Source organism: Calonectris borealis, chromosome 5 (assembly GCF_964195595.1).
Source record: "Calonectris borealis chromosome 5, bCalBor7.hap1.2, whole genome shotgun sequence".
Taxonomy (NCBI): Eukaryota; Metazoa; Chordata; class Aves; order Procellariiformes; family Procellariidae; genus Calonectris; species Calonectris borealis.
The window spans coordinates 19,570,340-19,587,951 of record NC_134316.1 but is presented as its reverse complement, the minus strand read 5'-3'; the positions used below and the strand labels follow the sequence as shown (position 1 = coordinate 19,587,951).

The 17,612-nt window shown below is 41.3% G+C and overlaps 2 protein-coding genes across 10 annotated transcripts in view; one reads left to right on the top strand and one right to left on the bottom strand.

The window, feature by feature from the left end:
* Window positions 1-658: 658 nt before the first annotated feature.
* On the top strand, window positions 659-10,401 carry PSMC1 (proteasome 26S subunit, ATPase 1). 5 transcript variants are annotated; one of them, XM_075151295.1, is made up of 11 exons: window positions 659-940; window positions 1,755-1,808; window positions 2,669-2,765; window positions 3,183-3,307; window positions 3,821-4,006; window positions 4,200-4,328; window positions 5,297-5,393; window positions 5,579-5,768; window positions 7,162-7,313; window positions 9,125-9,279; window positions 10,094-10,401. In XM_075151295.1, the coding sequence occupies exons 1-11, from the start codon at window positions 938-940 to the stop codon at window positions 10,226-10,228; spliced, it is 1,323 nt and encodes a 440-aa protein (XP_075007396.1). In that variant the 5' UTR covers window positions 659-937; the 3' UTR covers window positions 10,229-10,401. The 5 variants fall into 5 exon arrangements, with proteins under 5 accessions (XP_075007396.1, XP_075007397.1, XP_075007400.1 ...); XM_075151299.1 differs by lacking the exon at window positions 659-940 and adding an exon at window positions 1,149-1,246; XM_075151297.1 differs by lacking the exon at window positions 659-940 and adding an exon at window positions 1,172-1,402.
* A 548-nt stretch (window positions 10,402-10,949) lies between these two features.
* The window catches only part of NRDE2 (NRDE-2, necessary for RNA interference, domain containing), a 40,156-nt gene continuing 33,493 nt past the window's right edge, over window positions 10,950-17,612 (bottom strand). For 4 of the 5 annotated variants that reach the window (XM_075151294.1, XM_075151293.1, XM_075151291.1 and 1 more), the window contains 2 exons: window positions 14,881-14,952; window positions 10,950-14,209 (listed from right to left, as the gene is read on the bottom strand). In XM_075151294.1, the coding sequence (XP_075007395.1) occupies window positions 14,084-14,209; window positions 14,881-14,952 (198 nt within the window). In that variant the 3' untranslated portion in view covers window positions 10,950-14,083. Of the gene's footprint in view, window positions 14,210-14,880; window positions 14,953-17,612 lie in introns of those variants that run through there. The other variant, XR_012673829.1, reaches the window with a different exon arrangement.

Genomic DNA, 17,612 nt, shown 5'->3' with positions numbered 1-17,612 from the left:
GTGGTTAAGTAGTCGTGCTTAAGGGAGGTAACTTGAACTACCAGGATTAAGGCATACCTTCCCAGCATATTCAGAGGTTTTATATAATTTTTTATGGATATTAACATTGTGGCAGATATGTATTATGAGCTTTAATACATATTATGAGCTGCTTCTTCTGATGTGAACTAAAGTGTAAAAATACCTGAGAAGTATCTCATGGGGAAAGAACTCTGCTTTCTTCCAGGTTTCTACGGCGGAGAAAGCAGTTTCACAGTTTTGAAGCAAAAGCTGCTGTTAGCAGACCGTTGAAAATGTCTTCTCCACCTAGCCACTACTTTCACTGGTAAGGTTGCACAGGAAACAACCACCTATAACCCAGAGGTCCGATGAATTACGGGCGTTTCAAAGCAACATCAAAACCCCCGCGGCCGACGAGCACCTGCGGGGGACGGTGCCCGCCGAGGCGGCTGCGGCTCCCGCTCTATCCCGGCGGCCAGCTGCAGTGGCACGGAGCCCTCTGCTGCTCGGTGCCGGTGTGACAGCCCAAACGCCCGCCTCAACGCCCCCTGCGCCACCCGGGCGGCACACGCCGCGCCGCGCCCGGGCGGCTACGCGGCAGGAAATGGGCAGGGCCCGAGCCCGGGGTGGGCGGCCCGGCCCGGCCGGCAGGCGAGGGGGCAGCGGCCGGCCCGCAGCGGCTGGCTGGCCCCGCGCCCCCGCAGGGCGGGGAGGAAGGCGCGCAGGCCGGCTCAGGGGACGTGCGACCACCAACGGCCGCCGCGCGCAGCGGAGTCACATGACCCGCTGTCTCGCGCCGCTCAGCCGGGCGCTGTACGCCTTTGCCCCGCCCACGCCGCCTATCGGGTTTGGCCCTTGCCGTACCCCGTAGTGACGCCACCGCCGTCCCTCGGCGGGCACCGTCGGGGCGGTATTTCCGGTGCGGCGCCGAGGCAAGATGGTGAGGCAGCGGTCCGCTCCCCGGGCCCGGCCTAGGGCGCCGAGAGCAGCGCGGCCGAGCGGTGGCGGGGGGCGGCCGTGCCCGCGGCGCGGAGCGGAGCGGGGGGGCCCGGGCCTCCTCAGGCATCCCGCCGCCATCGCCCGGGGTTTTGCGGAGTCACCGCCGGCGCTGGGCCTCTAGGCCGCTTCCGGCGGGGCACCAGCGGGTGGAGCGCAGCGGGGGCAGCGCGGCCGGTTACGCTGAGGCCGGGCAGGGCTGTGAGGCGGGGCTCGCTCCCGCGGGAGGCTCGCCTCGTTGCTTGCTGCGGTGAGAGAAAAGGGGTTTTGTAGCCGTGGGTCTGCGGGGCCCCGCCTGCCGGGAGCGCGGGCATCGCCCCGGAGAGGTCAGGCTTCCTGCGGGGAGCGACAGCGGGTCTCTGCCGACAGCAATACTGGTTTGTTCCGCTTGCGGGAGAAGGGGCAGGTAAATTAGCTGATAGCAGAGTGAGGGAGCACTTTTTGTGGTACGCGTTACATAGTGGTGCTCGTTAATTTACAGTAGCAAGGAATGAGCTAAAACTATGATGTAGCAAGACAATGCAGTGCTGTATGAGTCAAAAACACACCAATAAACATGTCCTTCCCTGCTTCGTAAGTGCATACTGACTTATTCGCTGACTTTTGACAATTAATTGGAATGTATTACTACTTTGTTTAGATAGGAGAAATCTAATTATGGCATTTGTTTACATGAAACTGTCCATAGGTTTCAAGATTCATAGTAGTGTAGTTATATTTGGCTGTTGTTTTGTTTTTGTTTTTTAATTTTTACTTAGGGTCAAAGTCAGAGTGGTGGACACGGTCCTGGTGGAGGCAAGAAGGATGACAAGGTAACTAAAAACAAATGCTTTTACTTACAGGATGAACTACAGGTGTGCTACTACGGAGGCTGGCTGCAGTAGACTTTATTTTGCTTTTTTGTTTTGTTTTGTTCTTGTACTCGGAACTGCATAAAATTATGCTCTTGCTAGTTTTGATGAAATGTCTTATCTCTTCTGGGTGCATATTGGAGAAAACAAGTTGCTGTTTAAAAATAGAAAAGGGGGCTTAACTGTAAAGGAAAGCTGAAATTATTTGGCAGTAGTAATTTATTTTTAAAAAGAATAAAACTATAAATCTGTCTGGATTAGGAAAGACTAGTTGACTTCAAGCTGTCACTTAGGTAACTGGTTTTGGTTTGAAAATGACATCATACTGTCACCTGCATGAGGTCTGTACTTCATGTTGTGGAACCTTAGAGGCCTTTCCAGTTTCCTTTGGAGATGCAAATATAATGTACGTGTCAAGCCATGCCTAAGCTGCCAAACTGAATGCATGTTACCTGTTGGTTAAAATGCAACAGAAATGTTCAGAGTCAATATTTTCCTCATCCTTTCACATGAGTGTTGTTTGTGATTTACTTCAGGCTTCAGTCTTTTATGTTCTATATTCACTGAAAATTGGCAGAAATCTAAATTAAAAAAAGGGATGTAAAATAAGCAGCAGAAGAAATTTTTGAACTTTCTTGAAAAATAAGAATAATACTGCTTTTGGGTTTCTCGCTATATATCATAAAAGAGACAATTTTGCTAGGTAGCCATTCAGCTTAAATTGAGCCCTCTCTCAGTCTGTGCACCTAACATCTGTGTGTATTTTTTCATTGTTAATATCCTGATTTTTTTTTTTTAATGGAATTCTTTTTATGAATAAGGATAAGAAGAAGAAATATGAACCTCCAGTTCCAACCAGAGTGGGGAAAAAGAAGAAGAAAACAAAGGGACCAGATGCGGCCAGCAAACTCCCCCTGGGTAAGCATTCTGCCTGCCCCAGCAGTCCTGTGGACTGTCTGCTCTTCAAGAAGTGCAGAGCTGTCCTCTCCCCTAGATCTGGCTGTACGTAGGTTGCAAAGGATTAAACAGAAGGCCAAATGTAATATTATTTCTAATTAACGTAAAAACACAAAATAAGGTTATTGTTATGCAAGATGCAGCCCATGAATTCCCAGGTAAGAGAGAGAGAAATTGAGATGAGGAGAAATGCAGGGGAAACATTATCTTTAAAAATGTTTTTTACCTAGAATTACAGTGGGACAAGTGTAATAGTGACTGCTGCTCGTATAGAAGTTATTGTCAGAAAATAAAGCAGAATTTCTGATAAGGAATTAGCGAATAGTTGGTACCACGTCAAACTTGGTCTACAATATTGTGATTCTACTTTGATTACAGTGACTCCTCACACACAGTGCAGGCTCAAATTGTTGAAATTGGAGAGAATTAAAGATTACCTCTTAATGGAGGAAGAATTTATTAGGAATCAAGAACAGATGAAACCTTTGGAAGAAAAACAAGAGGTGAGGTTTGAGTGGACTGTTACTTCTGATATTACAATAAGTGCTCTAAGTAAACTACTTCATACAAAAGCAATGGAAATAAAGTGCCGTGAATGTGTAAGTCAATACAAACATATTATGTATATTACAATTCTTCATTAAATCTCAATTACTGTCCAGAAAACAGGATTTTTTCTAGTGGTTTAATGTTTTAGTCCAAGCATGGGTTACTACAGGTGAGGCCACAGTGTTTTTTTGTTTCTTAGTGGTCTGTCAAAGTGCAGCTCCCAGATATCCATCAATAGAGAAAGAAAGACTGTTTTAGCTATGTACATCCATATAGTAGTGTCTATAGGATAGGACTAAAATAATAGTGGATTTTGTTACTGGCCTATGCTTTTATGGCTTTTGGGGCAGCAAAACAATAACAAAGACTGGTTCTGTTATGTTTGGTGTGAACTGTTGAACCAGTGTTGTACAAGAATGTTTTTGCCTGTGTTCTTGAGTTGTTTCTTGGATTCTTCTTGGCAACAGGAAGAAAGGTCAAAGGTGGATGATCTGAGGGGAACACCGATGTCTGTGGGTACCTTGGAGGAGATCATTGATGACAACCATGCTATCGTGTCCACATCAGTAGGATCGGAACACTACGTCAGTATTCTGTCTTTTGTGGATAAGGATCTGCTAGAGCCGGGCTGCTCTGTTTTGCTAAATCATAAGGTGAGTTGTTTTTATAAAATGAAGCACAAGTTATTGTGCTGTTTTTAACTGGCCTCTTTTTCTGAAAATAATAGGGTCTGAGAACTAATGCTATTTATTTCACGCACCTAAATAGATGGGCATTGGGTTTAGGCTTGAACTTGTATTAATAATGCTGTTTGCTTTCTTTGACAACTCTTACTACTTGAATTAGGTTCATGCTGTGATAGGAGTCCTAATGGATGACACAGACCCGTTAGTTACTGTGATGAAAGTGGAGAAAGCTCCTCAAGAAACATATGCTGACATCGGTGGCCTTGACAACCAGATTCAAGAAATCAAGGTATTCAGTTGTACTAATTTACACTGTTAAGTAAGCTAGTAACGTAGCTGTTGTGCTGGGAGCTTGAAAGCGTAACAGCAGGACCAGCTGCTGTGCATGTAGTGTTCTTTTGTGTCTTGCTAGTGCATTTCTTCATTTGAATTTGCTAGGCAGACTCTTGGACCTAAATCTCTTAAGTGGGTAGCATACCCATTCACAAACTGTACGCACAGAAACCTTTGACAGTTGCTGTGGAATCTGTAGAGCCCTGAGCTCCTAAAATCTGTGCAATAACTTATTATTTTGCAACATGTGAAGTTATTGATTGTTGCAAGATGAGAGTTAAATTGTAAAAAGTGCAGAGGTTGGTTTGAGTGTCTGATGCTGTGCAATCTAAAGATTTGGCGGGTAGGGTTTTTTTGGCTTGTTTTGTTTTTGCTTGGCTTATTTGTTGTTTGGTTGGGGGGTTTTTGTGTGTGTGTTTGTTTGGTGGTTTGCTTTTTTTTTCCCCCCCTACCAGCAGAGCTCTATCTGAACCCTGGTAAAACTCAACCTTTTTGCTTAAGGTGGGCGTCCAAAATCACAAATGCTCTTAAAATACTGATCTTTAGTATCTGGTAACTCATGGTGGAAGGCGTTCTTTCATAAAGAGTCCCCCCACCCCAAGGCCTCTGTGAGTGTTTGGGAGCCAGGAACTCCCAGGTTCTAAACTGAGCATGGTGCATTTAGGTTGGAGGACGGGGAACACTCACTACTTCTCTTCCACATGTCAAGTGGAAATAATAGGAAGACCTATTCAGATAGAGTAGCTGTCTGCCCTAGAATTGGAGGCAGCAGAGACACGTATTTTTCAAGGTCTGTCTTGAAATTAGTTAAGTTCGTTTTGCTGTCATTACTTTTACTAATGCTGTTCTTGAGATCCTCATAGAACTTCTGTGGAGAGCGCTCTCTCTTTATAAAAACTCAGGTTTGTTTTTCTTGTGCTGCAGGAGTCTGTGGAGCTTCCTCTCACCCATCCTGAATATTATGAAGAGATGGGTATAAAGCCACCCAAAGGAGTCATTCTGTATGGCCCACCTGGCACAGGTATCTTACAGTACAGTAACAACTGTGCTGAGCTAACATAAGTAAAATAAATTCTGCCTGCTTAGTATTAAAGCGTTGCCAAGTCTGCCACAAATTTCATATGACTGTTTTGTTAAAAGCATTTCCTGCTCCCCCCCCCACCTCCCCCCAAACTAATCACAGTATTTCTTTCCAACTAAAAATAGGTAAAACTTTACTAGCCAAAGCAGTGGCCAACCAAACCTCAGCAACCTTCCTGAGAGTGGTTGGTTCAGAACTTATACAGAAATACTTGGGTGACGGTCCAAAGCTCGTGCGTGAGCTGTTCCGTGTGGCTGAAGAGCATGCTCCGTCGATTGTCTTCATTGATGAGATTGACGCCATTGGCACAAAGAGGTACAGTATTCTAGCTCCCGCTTCGCACACAAGTATTGCCAGGGACAATAAAAGGTTTACTAGAAACACTTCTTTTGCAACCATATTGATATTCAGTTTCTTAGCTCTGCTACCATTTTCATAATATTCTTTTTGATGTAAGCATTTTTAACAAGTAAAACTTCAAATAACTTCTTTGAAACTAAAATATATCACAACCTTTTCATATTAAATAGGTATGACTGGAGACTTAACCTCTGTTCTCTTCCTATCTGGTAGCATCTCTATGATGAGTGTCTTAAACAGAAAGAGATGCTGTGTATAAGTTCATATGGCATCCTCTAAGTGCAAATCCAAATATACACTAATTGGCTTTAGTGATTCAACAGTAAAGCAGCGTACTTAATACAGAATATATCCATTTATTGTTTGCCTCTCCAGATAGGTGGCTAAATACTTATGTTCTCAGAATATTATATGGTAAGTTACAGAGTGTGATGTTACGGGGAAGCATTGCTTGTGCCACACTAAACTATTGTTCAGCCGCCAAGTTGTATTACTCTGAAAGTTCTGTAGTTTGGTTGGAACTGTCCAATACAACTAGTCTTTAAAGCAGTCAGATATCTTTTAAATAAATAAAAAGGTGCTCATACATACTACTACACAGCTGCTAGCCTGAAGCTCCGGTGTAAGGCAGCTTCTGCCCCATATATTTCAGCATATGTAGAAAGGATTGGACTGATGGTGAAGTGCGTAACATTTATGAAGAATTCCGTGTGTTATGTTGCTTCAGACTGTTCCTAAACACAGGTGAGCTGTTTTGGATGTAGATTATCTAGTCTGATATTAGCAAAATGAAATAGCTAAGCTACAAAGCAGAGAAATACGGCCACTGGTACCTGTGTTTCAGGAAGAGCAGAGTTAAACCAGGATCCGTATTAGTAAGGCTAAAGGGCGTACAGTTGTAACTGCGTGCATAAGGGAAAACTCTGACATGGAAAAATGAGCGACAAGCTGTATTTTCTATGAAGTGGATGCATGTGCTTTTAAGAATTAGGGTTTTTTCCTTTTCTATGTTAATTTGTTAATTTTGTTAGGGAAAAAAAGAGATTTCCAAATACATAACAAACGTGGAAAAAGGACAGATTTCCTTCACATGACTGCTGTTACTTTCCCCAGCTACAAGAATAGTTCAGTGTCTCTTTACTTACCTATATGTCATGATATGATTCTGAAAACCTGCTTTTTGTTTTCTATGGGTGAGCATTAAATTAAAAAAAAAATGTGTTATGGGTGTTAAAAAAAAAAAAAAACAAAACCAATGTACTGTTTTGTTTATACGTTTGTGGCAGTTATGTGAAGTGTGTTCTTAAATTTGCATAGTGCTTCTTCTGACTATATTGTTTTCTTAAAGGTATGACTCAAATTCAGGTGGTGAGAGAGAGATCCAGCGTACGATGCTGGAGCTGCTGAACCAACTGGATGGGTTTGACTCTCGGGGGGATGTTAAAGTTATCATGGCTACAAACAGAATAGAAACGCTGGACCCAGCTTTAATCAGGCCAGGTAAGAGACTTCCCGCTGTGTATGCTGAAGTTGCTTTTCTTGTGAAAGGACTTGTCGTAACTTGTCAAACATGGGCTGGTAAAAAGAATGCAAGTTACTGAGACAAACCAGTCTCATCTCATCTATGTTGGTGTATCTGTTAAAATCGGAACCCATTCACAAGTTTCCAAATGGGAGAAAAACCTGTGGAAGAGAAGAAATGTGTTCATTCCTCTTACGTATACATAAACAATTTGAATATTCTTCCTTTGTATTAAGATTGCACAGCTATCTTAAGTAATTGTGAAGGCAAGCTGTAGTGCAGCAGCAGCATTTCGTTAACATCTTCAGCAGCTGGGGAAGGCAGGGCAGTACCATTTGTGCTTCATAGATGAGAACTCAAGCCTTAACAATGAGAGCCTGGATTTTGATGCAAGGAAACCAGTCTGCTTCCTTACTGACCTGGCATACTACTGTTGTTTGGGGGATGAGTGAGGCAGAACTAATATCTTATTTGGACATATGTATTACACGTTGAGCCAAGAACTTGAACAGGCACAAGTGGTTTTGTTAAACGGCCACTAAAAATGTACCGAAACATAGTATGTCTGTGGGGTCTGTTAAAAATCAGAAGGTATAAAGCAACACAGAGATCAAAGGAATAAGCTAAGCCTCCTGTTAGTGTCCTCAAGTAAATCCTAAGTATTGAAGAGGTTGTAAAGATATTCCTTCTAAAGTAGTAGAGGTAAGATAGAGAGCAAAGATAATTTAAGATGGAATTGTCAAAACTACTCTGAACAGTCACTAGCCTGCATGGACCCGAGGAGTTTAGGGAAAAAAAAACCTCCACAGTATGAAGTTGCTGAGGTGTGTTTATGTATTTTCAAAAAAGTCTGGTTTTGTCACTGCCTTAGCCTTACCTCCTCCAAATCAAAAACAGTGCTGTCAGAGTACAGAGGAGACAATACTGTACCAGTATGAAAAGACAAGCTAAGATGATCTAAAATTCGTTGGAAGGAAACTTCTTACACCTATCGAGTATTTAAATTATAACCATTGCTTGAACAACCAGGGCACTTCTAGCAGCTCAGTAGACTGATCTACCATTCGTATGTGGTGCCATCAACCCTTTTTAGAAAAGATTCTGCAAAACTAAAGAAAAACAGGAGTGATCTGGCGATGGAAAAAAATCTTTAAAAAGATTGCTTATTAAAGTTGGAACAATGACTACCAGAGCATCCAAAGTTCCTACTGACATAAAGGAAACATCTGGTGTAGGGACTTGCAACAGAACTATTTATGCAAAACCTTCCTTCTTCAGTTAGGGTGGGTTTTTTGGGGGGTGTTTTGTTTTTGTTTTTGGTTTTTTTTTTTAGGAGGTTGGTTATATAGAGAGGAATAGTTCTTCGAATTGCTACAGTAATTTATTTTGTGTGTGTGTATGTGGAAGAAAATTAAACTTCAGAGCTAAATGTAATCTCAGAATAGAATAAAATTTATTACAAGAACATAAGCACTTGATTAATACTTTTCTGTGCTATGACACATTGGGCTTTTTATATTTATGTGTGACTCAAGGAAGGTTTTTCATGTTTCCCAGGTGAGGTGTGTCCTACCTGCAATGACACAGGCTTTTTCAGCAGCATGGTGTCTTTCAGCTCCAGTAGCTTCCTGCTCATTGCAAATAGTCTGATCTCACTTTCTACTCTAAGACATGACTGGTTGTGGTGTGAAGAAACAGTTACTGTCAGTCTAACTTTGAAACGTTCTTCCTGCTCCATTTCCAACAGCTGCATGCAAAAAACCTAAGACTGAACTTTCCTTTTGCACAGGACGTATTGATAGGAAAATAGAGTTCCCTCTACCTGATGAAAAGACGAAGAAACGAATCTTTCAGATTCACACAAGTAGGATGACGTTGGCAGATGATGTGACTTTGGATGAGCTGATTATGGCAAAAGATGATCTCAGTGGTGCAGATATTAAGGTCGGTGTACATCACCATTCTTATACTTCAAAACACAAATCAAATCTCACTTTTACTGCATCCACAAACATTGTCTGTTGAAACTGTCCTCTAATTACCTGTGGTTACATCACTGAGGGACAGTTGGATGGCTTTAAAATAGCTTTTATGAGTGAGTGCCACGTACTGAGCTTTACAAATGGGAAATTTATCAAAATCGTAATTACGAGGTAGCTTGTATTGATAAGAGTACGTACCTGTGTTACATGACTATGAAATTTTAAAAGTGGCAAAATGGAAGTCAGAAGGGGAATGTGGAATCTTGCACAAACATGGAAGATACCTTAAACATCACTTAAGATAGTGCAGGATAAGAAGCATCTTTAGAGACACTGTTGCAAGCAGATAAAAATGCAACTGTAGATTAGGAAGCTTGAGACATACATAGTCTGCTTTTCTAAAGTAGATAGAGCCCTTGCTAGAGTTACCACACTAATGAGCTTAACCAAACATGACATTATTTCGCTCTATCACCTCATTGCAGAGGGATAACAGAGCTGGGTACATCTGTTCCTCGCAGGAGGGAAATACTGTTGCTACGAAGCTGCCCTTCTGTCATGGTATTACTCTGACTACAGAAGGACATACTCGTCTAGCTTTATCCAGATTGTTTTACATGCTTCAGTGCTACTGAACAGTATCAAACCTAACACCATTTATGTTCTTAATGCTCTTTGCGTCAGTCGGAGCAGCGTGAAGATGCTGCTGTCTTCTGAGGTGTGGCTTGAAGGGGTTGCACAGAAGCAGTAACTGATTCTTGCTTTCTCTGTTGCAGGCAATTTGTACAGAAGCTGGATTGATGGCTTTGAGGGAACGGCGAATGAAAGTAACAAATGAAGACTTCAAAAAGTCTAAAGAGAACGTTCTCTATAAGAAGCAGGAGGGAACCCCTGAAGGACTGTATCTTTAAGTCATCTGTCTCTTTGGGGACTATCAGGAACTCTTTGTCATCAACAGAGAGTCTTGTGTAAAACCACATAGTCTAGCTCATTTTCATTCTTGAAGAGGTTAAATCCTGGTGGGGTGTGGTTTTTCAGCCAGTGTAACACTTCATTTCCCAATAAAACATTTATTTGGACTGTTTTGGTGGCAGAGACCTGCTATTTACATGGAACCGTCTGTTGCTCGAGTCAGACTTGCTTTCAAGAAGTGGTGCTAGTGACACGAGCGCTTGTCTTGGTGATCCAAACCACACGGCTGACACACCGCAGGGTGCAGTGCGGAGCGCATCAGCAGGTTCCTCACCTGTCAGTTATGCATTAGGCGTGGCAGTCTTTTACAATTACTGTATAACTGCTGCTGTTCTTAAAGTCATTACTTTTCTCTCTCTCTCTTTTTAGGGGCTAACTAACTAGGACAAAAGTCACTTTCGAGTAACCTCAGTGTCCAAAGTAAGTCATATATACATAAAAATTAATGAAAAACATATACGACCTTAAGTAACATTCAGATACACTTCAACAGTACCCATCTCTATCTAGCTTTTGTGCTTGCAGGAAAGCAAGGTGGACACTCATTAGTATTCTTAGTTTAAAGATCTAAACATGTTTGGGTAAGGTACTTGTAACATTAAAGAGTTTATAAACTTGGTTTTCCCAAGAGAGTTACAGTTCGTTATATAACATGCTTTCTTTACTCTGAGTTAGAGAACGTCTTTGAAGGGAATGGGGACAGCAGGAGGTTCTGCAGCCCTGTGCTGCCCCAGGCAGGATGTATGTGCTGCGCAGGCGCAGGCCAGCCCCGGTGCTAGAGGTGCGGGGTTTGTCATGCTGCAGACATGCAGAGAGAAATTCAAACTACAAGTCACATGCTCGGTGTTCTGCAGCATAATCTTAAAATGAATTCCTCCTCTCTAAACAAATCCGTTGCCTGCAGCTCCACCCCCATAGGAGTTAGATTTATATCTTGCCAAGTTGCAGTGATGCATATACTGCTTATTAAGTATTCTGCATAGTGTACTTCTGTGAAGCGCTTGTTAAGTTCCAAGTAATTAATTTCCAAATGTTGTACATGTGATTTTTAAGGTTTATATAAAGTTCCAGACAGACCACAGCTAAGCAATGTGCAGTCTTTGTCCTGGAAACTTTCTGTGGGAGCAAATGCTGGCCAGTAACAGACACTGGAGATACTCACAAAGCAATCCCTTTGGTAACTGCCAGTGCTGTAACAACAATGGTAGCAGCAAGGCCAAGAGATTTCTGTTTTCTATGTAAAAATTATGTGGTTCATTGTTAAAAACAAACCCTACAGATGAATGGAGATCTGGATGCCAGGAACCCTGAAATAGAGTTGTTTTTCATCTGGAGTTAGAAAAGAACAAGTGAAGTTTTATTACCCATTCTTATAAACCTTATGACATCTGTCTCCTTGGAAAGGTCATAAAAAGCCAGTGATTTTTTAGCACTTTCTAATCATGGCAGTTGATCTCATCATCACTTGAGGGGCTGAAGAGCTCTATGACGTGTGGCGAGCAAGGCTTTTTTTATTTGGGACATGGCTGTTAATGCTGGCTAGAAGCAACAACCACAAAGAGGTCGGTGCAACTGACTGAAGGAAAGCTGCAACGTATTAAGCTAAACCAAGAACTGGGTTCTGGTACACTGTCTGCCACAACAGTAACTGAAAAAGAAACTTACTTGAAAATTAAATTCTTACCTTTTGCAGCAGAATGTTAAATTCTGCCACTTTCTCCAACACTTCTGAACTTGAGTCACGAAGACCAAGACGAAAGCAATAAAGATCAGGAGAAAGTGAACAGCGAGTATATTCCCCATGACAGAAAAAGCTACTGGGGTCTGAATTAACCGGCAGGACTTACTCCAGGAGCTCCAGTAAGCAAGCAGCCTCTGACCACCCCAAGTGAAGGGAGTGGCATGAGTGCTGCAAGGGGAGAAGCCGTACAAAGGAAAGGGCCCTGGGACGAGAAGTACGGAAGAGAAAAGTGACTGAAACAAGACTCATCACTGCCATCACTGGCGGTTTTCAAGATGCGATTGGACAGGGTGCTAGATAATATCACCTAGGCTCCCTGTCCCACAAAAGGTTGGACCAGATGATCTTTCGAGGTCCCTCCCAACCTGGGCTGCTCTGCGATTCTATGACTCTGAAGAGAAACACAAGCAGGAGCACAATCAAGCTTCCCCCCTCTCCCTGTCCCTGACAGGTCTTTAAAGGAAATGGCGTTCTGCTTTGATGGGAGAGCAAAACCAAACACACACACACACAATTTATGATGTTACTGGTTCAGTGCACAGAGTAACTCCTACCTCCAATTCAGGAGCTCTGTCATTTCTGAAAGAAGCAAGGATTTTAAAAATAAAACACGTATTTTTTACAAAGACTGATCAATTACTTTTATAGCAAAACCAGCATCACTTGCAACCACAGCAATATTATAAGGCTTTTAAGAAGTGCTGTAATGCCATTTAAAATTCTGCACATTCCCTGTAATATTTAAAATAATTTTAGAAAGGAATAAATGAAGTGCAGCCTAAACTAAAATGTATTACATCTTGTATTGTGGTGCTGCAGGCAAAACCGAGCCATGGGTTATAAGGCTTTGTCCAGCCGTAGTTCTCCATGTAATCAGATCTCACCAGCTGGATGACCCCGATTGTTTTAGTGCTGTTAGTGACAGTCTTCTCCTGAAAAACCTCTGGAACAGTTTTGGGCATTCAGTGGCTGCAGGTACCCTCTTTTCAGATGAAGATCCAGTTTCTGAGTACTTGGGTCTCAAGAGTAGGGATACTAAACAGTCTTTTACATATTTCAGCATATTCTGTCTTATAAAATAAATATATAACATAACTATATCTTTAACTTGTCACCATATTTCATACTACTTCTCTAGGAGCTTGCCAGAAGACTCTTGGAATAGAAGCTACTAATTAAACAGTCATGTTTTGACTAATCTGCCTTCTTTGGTGAGGATTAAATACAGACCAGAACTCTACTTTTCTTACCATGATTGCCTGTATTCGGGTCAAAAGCAAGTAATCAATTACAAAAACTTGTTTAAAAGTGAACTGCTTAGAGATGCGTTGTGGATACATTTTCATTTTTAACACACAGTTAAATTAAGAAATAAAAAATAATTCAAGTTCCTTTTGAATTTTCAAATATTCAGATATATTTTTCATAAATATTCATATTAAAATGGTCATCTGTCAAAACATACAAATACAAGTCCAAAATAGGTGCCTGCTCAAGCAAAGATTTAGCTTTTACTAACAGTATATGTACAGATGTAACGGCTGTTTGGCTTGGTAGCTATATACACAGACGCACGCATACCAAGCTGAAGGAAATTACTGAAGTCTGCCAACCGGAGGACAGTGGAGCATCCATTTGGCAGATGTTTATTTCCCGTGCTGCTCACCAAACCACAGCTGGCACGTGTACTGAACCTCTGCTGAATTCTAGGGAATGTGATTTCAAACAATAGAATAAGAAATGTGGGCAACGTTCAACAGGAGGCTATTTATAAGAGGGTATCCTTCTGTGGGAGCCAGCAATACTTCAGAGAAATGGATGCAGTTTTGTGAGCAAAATGCAGTACTTGATTCCAGAATACTTGCAGCTAGTGGAACTCCATTTTGATAGTAATTTATATAAAAGCTTAAAAAAAAAACCAAACACTTAAAAAAAAAAAAAAGTACATAGTACCCAAGTCCCAACAGAGTCTCCAGAGTTTGAAAAGAGACAGGTCTAACTGTTAGGTTTGGAACTAGCTTCTGTACTTTCTCCACTCATCTACAGCCGCCTTTTAAACCTCTAATAGTAGATCCAGCTCTTCCATAGGTACCCGCACTCTCAATTCTTTTTCAGTCATTAGATCAAGCGTCTCTTGCAGGTCATCAGGGAAGTACTCTACTGCATCCATATAGAGTACCTAGAAAGACAATGAGAACATTTTCTGTGCCATCTTTCTATCATAGCAAGAAACATAGCATAAAGTAGTATGTTGATACGCGAACAATTCTGTAGCAAGAACATAAGAAATATCGTACATTTCTTTAAAATAATACAAACAGAATTAGTACTTCTACAGTGATAGCAATGTAGATGTTTAATAAAGTCTTTTCCAACTCTTACTAAATAATTTTATTCAAAAACATAAAACATAGGGTCAAGAGGTGCTGCAGCATTTGCAGCATATACAGACATTACCTGAGGAGTTGCAGGTGCTCCTGAATAATTTCTTACACTATTAACTAAATACATTTTTATTTGCCTATATATTTCTGCTACTACCATGCTCATGATAAAACATGGTCTGAAAGACACGATCACTTCTAGATCACACAGAGAGGAATTTATTATCTCCTTGCCTCATGCAATGCAACACCTTCTGTTCTGAAATGCAAACAGCACTGACCACTATGTTTGTTTCCATTTCAGATGCATCTCTTCTTTGCAGAAAATCTTCTCCTTCAGAAATCTCTCCCTTCATTTGCATATAACTCATTACAACAACTACTAAAGTCTAACTTTTTTTTTTTTCAAATACAGAACTTCAAAAATTAGAGTATGATGACAGGTTTGTATTTCTTCTATGCTTACCTTTGCCCAAGGACAGTTTTGAAGGGCTTTATAAAACAATCCTTTACTTTTTTCTTTTTTTCCTAGTGAAGCCTGTGTGAGGAAAAAACGTTCATACTTCAATGCAGTAATAGCTGAAATAATAAAACAGTTATCTCTGAGACAAAGAAATTACTGCTGAAAAGCTCAGTGTTCTGCTGAGGAATCCTTATTACTATATATTGCAGTAGCTATGCAATTTGACAGGTTACACTGGTGACACTGGTTACACTCTTCAGTGTAATCAAAAAGATGTCTTTAAGGAGTTTCAGGGCTTTACTTGTAAGACAAGTAATAGAACAAAGACTAGCAGAAAGAGCCTCTGCTGAGTATTTCAGTTAAAGTCAATGCCTTTGCCCGTACTTGACAATAATACTGCAATGGGCAAGAGTGCAAATCATTAACCAAAACTTACACCTGGTACACTACACATATACTACACGAGCATCTTTGGTACAGTGAAGGTGGTAATACATTATTTTTGTGCACTGACGAAATCATGCACACACATTTTCTTACTCAGCAGAAGCTTGTTAAGGCTGAATCCCCTTACATACAAAAATGGGTATGTCAAATTAGCATCTATCTGGAAGGAGTTAAAACTTCTTCCTCAAAGTACCTGTTCAACCACGCGATACAAGTACAGAGCACACAGTTTCACGAAGTTTAAAAAGAGAAGGATAGCAGAGGTCAGAGTGCTGAACAGTCTCCTTAGCTTCAGTCATCCCAGTTACAGGTAGAAATAATTACGACTTCTTGTGAAGAAATCTTTTGAATTGGACTACTTTAAAAAACACTTAACAAAGAGGGGCTTTTATGGCAAATCAAAAAAAAAAAAATCAGTAACTCCAAAATACTGAAAATACATTAAATGTTTTGAGATCTTTGGAGAAGAGATCTTCAGTCACGAAAATACATACATTTTCTCTTGTTCTGACTACATCAGTACTGCTGCTAAAAATCAGCAGGTTCCCTTGTCAATTTTTAAAATCTCGAAATTCTTTTTCATATTATTGATACATTGGTTATAGAAACTTGTGCTATTCTGGTGTCATGATCTCCCTTTACTGAACAGCAACGCATTTCACTTACTGGAAACCCTGCTGTCAGAGCTGTGCGCTAAGATGCATAAGCATCTTCTGCAGCTCTGCAAAGAGCTTTCAGTAGCATTCTGCCTCTTAAGTTTTTCACAGAATCACAGAGGTTGGAAGGGACCTCTGGAGACCATCTGCTCCAACCCCTCTGCTCAAAGCAGGGTCAGCAAAAGCAGGCTGCTCAGAACCATGTCCAGTTGGGTTTTGAAGGTCTCCATGGATGGAGACTCCATAAGCTCTGGACAACCTATTCCAGTGTTTCATCACCCTCACAGTAGAAAACGTTTTTCTTATGTTTAAATGGAATTTTCTATATTTCAGTTTGGGGCCATTGCCTCTTGTCCTGTCGCGAGGCAGCACTGACAAGAGTCTGGCTCTGTCTTCACACCTTCACGTGAGATATTTATATACACTGACAGTATCTTCCAGGAGCCTTCACTTCTCCAGGCTGAACAATCGCAAGTCTCCCAGCTTCTCCCTGTACAACACATGTTCCAACCCCTTATTCATCTTCATGGCTCTTGGCTATTCAAAGGGACCTGGACAGGCCAACAGCAGAATATGGTGCATCAGCCACTCCTCTTGATTTTGTATCATCTGCAAACTTGCTGATGGTACACTCTCTCATCACCCAGATCATTAACAAAGATGTTAAAGGGCACTGGTCCCAGTATCAATCCCTGGGGTACAGCACCAGTGGCCGTCGTGCAGCACGAGCTCACACTGCTGGTTACAACCCTTTGAGCCTGGCAGTTCAGCCAGATTTCAGTCCACCTCACTGTCCACTTACCTAATCCATGCTTCATCAGCTTCTCTATGAGGATGTTATGGGAGGCAGTGGAAAAGGCTTGCTAAAGTTGAGATAAACATTCACTGCTGTCCCCTCATCCACTGAGCTAGTCATCTCATCGTAGAAGGCTACCAGATTGGTCAAGCATGATTTCATAAAAAATAAATAGGAATTTAAGAGAAATAATTTGTTTCAAAATCTATATAAAAGCTTTGTGTTTTTAAACAGTGAGAACCTTTTGCCCATATGCTGAAGACTGAATATCTAGACACGCCCTAAGAGAAAACAGAATGATCTACAGAACTTAGGGTAATCCTGGACAATCACAACTTCTTCTTCTATGACTATATCTGAAAATTTTAATGTTTCTGATTGATTTTGCTTCTCTGAACAATGTTATTCAAAGCTATTACTGTAAAAGTATTATTTTCCTTCATCTTATTAGCATCTAATAATTATTCCTTCTTGTTCTTGTGAAAAGGTATCCTCCATGAATGACTCGTTAGTGATAAAATACAGACTGGGTGATTTTACTTTAGCATTTGTGCATACTGGAGTCTCATTAGTAGTCTGTAAAGAATAACACTAATTCAATTGTACATTCCTATATACAAAGTTGTATAAAATATTTACAAGCATATATTTGTGTAGAAATGGTCACAGTAATAGTCCCACACAAGAGATCTTCTCAAACACAAAACAAGTGTCTCTCCTTCCCCTGCCTCCTCTGTATTTCACAGCCTGCTAACTGCGGTTCCCCTCTGACAACTTACGACAGCAGAGGACGTTAACAGAGGAGAAATACCGTGGAATGACAGTCTCCTTACACG